This window comes from Mytilus galloprovincialis, chromosome 4, assembly GCF_965363235.1.
Source record: "Mytilus galloprovincialis chromosome 4, xbMytGall1.hap1.1, whole genome shotgun sequence".
Lineage (NCBI taxonomy): Eukaryota > Metazoa > Mollusca > Bivalvia > Mytilida > Mytilidae > Mytilus > Mytilus galloprovincialis.
In genome coordinates, this window is record NC_134841.1 from 37,533,041 (window position 1) to 37,538,361 (window position 5,321).

The window sequence follows — 5,321 nt, forward strand, 5'->3', positions numbered from 1 at the left end:
AGATTATAAACCCTAGTTATCACACACACATTTTCATCATCCAAATTAAAAGACTGTCGTCAAGTACTTTTAGAAAAAATAGCTATTCGAACACACCTACTCTGTTTTTGTGATTCATTAGATAGGTATCTCAATTGACCCATATATTTCATCTTTTCGTACTGTCATTTTTTTACGTTATAAAGTAAACCTGTAGCTTTGATATATAATAATGATAGAATCTGAAGCGAGATGCTATATAAAATACTCTTGCTTTGTACGTTTTAAAGACAAAATATACACCCCAAACATGCCCTAACATAAAAAGGTGCACTCGATTTTTCTCTTTTCGATACAATCGTTACCTGTTTTGGGGAATTTTTTATTGATTCACATAATGGAAGGGCAGACACGAAAATTTCTGAACTACAAGATTGATATGTTCTCCGTCCGTGATAAAAAAAAAATCGGAGGTTATGCATTTTCTACATCCAACTTATAGATACTATATATAAAAAAGAAGATGTGGTATTATTGCCAATGAGACAGCTATCCAGAAAAGACCAAAATGACACAAACATTAACAACTATAGGTAACCGTAAGGCCTTCAACAATGAGCAAAGCCCATACCGCATAGTCAGCTATAAAAGGCCCCGATAAGAACCATGTCGTCGACTTGGTATCTTATTGTTTTGCATTACTATGTAAAACTTATGCAAATGGTGTTTTTAAAATAAGAAAATTGTCGTTTTATTTGTTTCTATTAACTTTTTAAAATTTTGTTACTATATCAAACATTACAGTTAACTTTTATCGCTTTCTCGATAAACACAGAGCTTCGATTCTTTTGTTCTATTTCAAAAGTGTTTCCGCCTGCATATATCAAGACAAATTAAGATTTTAATCTGCTTCCTCTGGACCCATACACATGGGCTCGATTACCAAATATTCGTATGTATTATTAATGTTTTTAATGCTCCATTTATTGGCATTATGTTTTTCTGGTCTGTGCGTACGTTCGTCCGTTCGTCTGTTTGTTTGTCCGTTTGTCCAGCTTCAAGTTAAATAAAATTGAAACTTAGTACACATTTTCCCTATGGAATGATCTTTTTAATTCTAATGCCAAATTACAGTTTTATCCCATTTTCATAGTCCACTAAACATAGAAAATGATAGTGTAGATGAGGCATCCGTGTACTAGGGACACATTCATGTTTCTTCAAATTTTTGTCGTATCGCTGTAAATTTGTGTTAAAATTTTAACGTCGATATCAATAAATATTTCATTGTTTACGAGAAATATGCAATTTACTTTCATTGTTATAAATCCTAAATATGGCCAATTATATTATAGTTTAAAAAAAAAAATTTATGAAACATATTTATATCCGCTAAACGAGCCCCTATTGAGATCGACAAACTCAACAAAAAAGCTTTGAATACAATACGGATATTTCTTAGAATTGATGGTCATCCTATAAAAGTTACGGTCGTCCTATATAAATTACAGTCAGTCTTTACAAATTACGGTCATCCTTTACAAGTTACGGTCATCTTTTTACCAATCACGGTCATCCTTGTTTTATGTTACGGTCATCTTGAAAATATTTTGATTATGATTTACGGTCATCTTAACGATTTTTTCAAATCGAATTTCCCGTTTCATGCACATTTCTCGGAAGTAATTAGTGATTTTCGAGTGATTCTTTTATAAATTTACATCGTTTCAATGTATGATTTGTAAAGAAAATGATATAGAAACACTTTAACAGACAATACAGAAACTGACCTAATTTTTCATCCGACATCTTGGGATGACCGCGAATGCAGTTACGGTCATCAGCTTTACCCCAGTGTATTTATATGTATGCTTGATAAATGTTCAATATTTTTGTAGATCAACTGGTTGACCCAACTTGTGTGTTATCTCTTGCATAAATTGGTGGTTCCTGTTAGAAAAATCCATGGCATAGCCTAATCGGAGAAAGGCCTTCATGTTTCTTTGCTTTACACATCCACTTTCCATGTTATCGTAGTTTATTAAGGCAATTTCCTTGGATCTGTCCTCTCTATACCTATTCCAAATTAGTTTCCATTCGAGGTTCGCAAAATGATCTTCCAAATATGCATCCGACAATAGAACAATAAAAGATTTGCATTCTGAAACTACTACTCGAATTTCTTCTTCTCGTATCATGCCGATATCAAAATCGCGACATGGTAAACAAAGTTTATAACCTTTGCTCTCTAAATATTTAATCAAGTCTTCCACAACCCATTTGCGAATAATTTCATTGTTGTCATCAAAGGATAAATAAGCGTCGTACGAAATAGTTTTGTCGTCCACTTCAACCAGTTCATTATTTCCACTTCTGTAGTGAAACGGTATCTCAATTCTTCTTTTAAATCTTAGTTTCCTTGATAATAGCAATATTTCATATTTGAACTGAGAACACAGTAACGTCCCTATTGCTACGCTTATGATTGTTACTCCAAGCAAGATATAACCAATAAAGTTTCGTTCTATGTTTAGATCTTCGCACAGATCAGATTTCGAAATAAGAGCAGCATTAACGAAACTTTTGTGTGTTTCACATGTTATTTGGTTGTATGAACAGTTAATTGCTTGCTGTCTATCTAACCAAAGCTTGATCCATAACATGTTGCAAGTACATGCTATGGTGATTTTACCAAATCTTATGGCACATGGATCTTTTAACAGGAGTTCTCTGTGCAGCGTTTCGATACGATTGTTTCTTAGATCAATAAACACCATATTTTGTATTTCGTATATTGAAGAATCTATATTTACAATGAAGTTGAAGGATAAATCAATCCTTGTTGTTCTTTCGAGGTATTCGTGTTTTTTGAAAAATGTTATTCTGTTGTGTCTAAGGTCAATGTCTAGACCAGACAGATCAGGAACTACATGGGGCATATTAATATAAAGTTGTGATGTGCAATTCACCACAACTCTATTTTTGGAAGGTTGATCAAAACAGTTACATCTATGAGGACATTTTTCTTTTTCTGTTATGTTGCAAATCAATAGGTCTGCAGTATGGGTTTTCATCCTGAAATATCCTATACTGTAGCCCTTTAAATGAGGTGGGTTTACACATTTGGGCAAACCTAATGTAATGTACTGATCCATAGCTTGAGAAGCCATAATCAAGTATCCATCCCACATTTTACAATCGCATATCCATTTATTATTTCTTAGATCAACTGTGTATCTAAACGCAATTTTTAATGCACCATCAGCTGAAAATCCCAAATCATCATACATAGGAAAGTGAGTCAAAGAGTTATTCATCATCAGAATCAGTCCACCTCCAATTGAATCATTTACGAAGTCTTTATTATTCTTTAAATTTGTAATAGTTCTTATATCGTTATTGAATACTTTTATATAATCGAAGTAGTGTTTTAAAATTAAATCTCTTATGTCAATACTCTTTATGTTATTGTATTGTAAGTGTAATTTCAGAAGACTTCCTGGTCGGTATGAGAAACATCCGGGTTCTAAATACTCGATTTTGTTATACGATATGTCAATTTGTCTCAAATTGGACAAACTAGCGAAAGAGGAAGTGTAGATTCTTTTAATTTTGTTATCTGACAGTATCAAAATATCGAGAGATCTTAGACAGTCAAGGTTTGGTAAATATTGGATTCTATTCCATGACAAATCAATTCTAACTATAGTTGGAAATTTGCAGATATTGTCAGGAAATTCCTTCAAAAATCCATGATGATGCTCAAGATCGTAAAACTGATATTTTTCTTTACTTACAATTTTTGCAAATCCAAGTAAGGATATGTATTCGATATACAAATCCCCCTTTAAGTAGGAATATTCATCAAATTCCCAAAATGGTCTCGACTTGATAGTGGAACAACATGCCGCACTGTCTCTATTATTGTTCTTATACATATCAGGAAAACAACCACTTTCGAACTTTTTACAGCAGTTCTCACAAAATAGAAATTTGCTAGCAATAGAAGGATGTTCCCATTTGAAGTATCCTGTAATGTTAACATCCGTTTCGTTTACAATTGTGGCTGTTGTGGCCTTTGAGACCAAACATCCGATAACAAAATACATCCACTGTTTATATCCCGTCTGAAATCAATAAAGTTAACACTTATTTTCTAAAAGTTATAAGCCAATGCTATGCCTTATTAATATACATACGCCTTTAAACAACTCTTTATGCTGGTCGTTCATATGTATGGGCTGAATGTATAATTTCAAAAATTCGTCAGAATTTGGACGATATATACATGTTAAAATTAGTACAGTTAATGTAATTACAACAATTTTCAAAGTGTCGGTACCAAATTAGGCAATAGTAGGTTACCGATGCTCAATTTTTTTTTAATCTATAGGGAAGGGACAAATCAAGGCAACAAACACAAAATGAGTTTAATCAATCACTTGATCTCAAAACGCGGGGCGAGATCATGTGAGTCGACAGGGTCGTCGTTTCCTGATATGCATGATCTCAAAACGAGGGGCGAGATCATGTGAGTTGACAGGGTCGTCGTCTCCTGATATGCATGATCTGAAAACGGGGGGCGAGATCATGTGAGTTGACAGGGTCGTCGTCTCCTGATATGCATGATCTCAAAACGAGGGGCAAGATCATGTGAGTTGACAGGGTCGTCTTCTCCTGATATGCATGATCTCAAAACGAGGGGCGAGATCATGTGAGTTGACAGGGTCGACGTCTCCTGATATGCATGATCTCAAAACGAGGGGCAAGATCATGAGTTGACAGGGTCGTCGTCTCCTGATATGCATGATCTCAAAACGAGGGGCGAGATCATGTGAGTTGACAGGGTCATCGTCTCCTGATATTCATGATTTCAAAACGAGGGGCGAGATCATGTGAGTTGACAGGGTCGTCGTCCTCTCATATGCATGCATCTGCCAACATTCAAATTCACACTCAGTTAAATTTCACTATATGAACAAGTCTAAAATCGCCTCTATTTCTGAAATTATATATGTTAGTCATATTATACTTCAAACTAATAAAAATTTGAATTTGTTTAATATACTTGAATAGCTAAGTTTTACTCAAAAACGAAAGTGAACGTAAACTTTTTTTAAAGGAAAATCCTTTACATTATTAAAATCTTCATAAATGTACCAATTTTGAATTGTTGACTTCTCAGACACTAATTAGCCGATTTTTTCCCGTATGCAGTAGCCTTAACTACGAGACCTCTTGTTATCACTTCGGCCACCGCACAACGCAAGTTCGAGGGGAGGCCCGAAACCCGTGATGAGAGAATGTAAATAAACTTGCTCTTGAAGGTAAATTTAACAGAT

The 5,321-nt window shown here is 34.3% G+C and overlaps 1 protein-coding gene across 1 annotated transcript; it reads right to left on the reverse strand.

Annotated features, from left to right (window-relative positions):
* Nucleotides 1-1,302: 1,302 nt before the first annotated feature.
* LOC143072051 (protein toll-like) lies at nucleotides 1,303-3,599 on the reverse strand. The gene has a single exon (XM_076246832.1). The coding sequence runs from the start codon at nucleotides 3,297-3,299 to the stop codon at nucleotides 1,863-1,865; it is 1,437 nt and encodes a 478-aa protein (XP_076102947.1). The 5' UTR covers nucleotides 3,300-3,599; the 3' UTR covers nucleotides 1,303-1,862.
* Nucleotides 3,600-5,321: the final 1,722 nt, after the last annotated feature.

Bases quoted from the DNA above. Each gene is read 5' to 3' on its own strand.
- LOC143072051 (XM_076246832.1), bottom strand. From the start codon at position 3,299: ATGATGAATAACTCTTTGACTCACTTTCCTATGTATGATGATTTGGGA.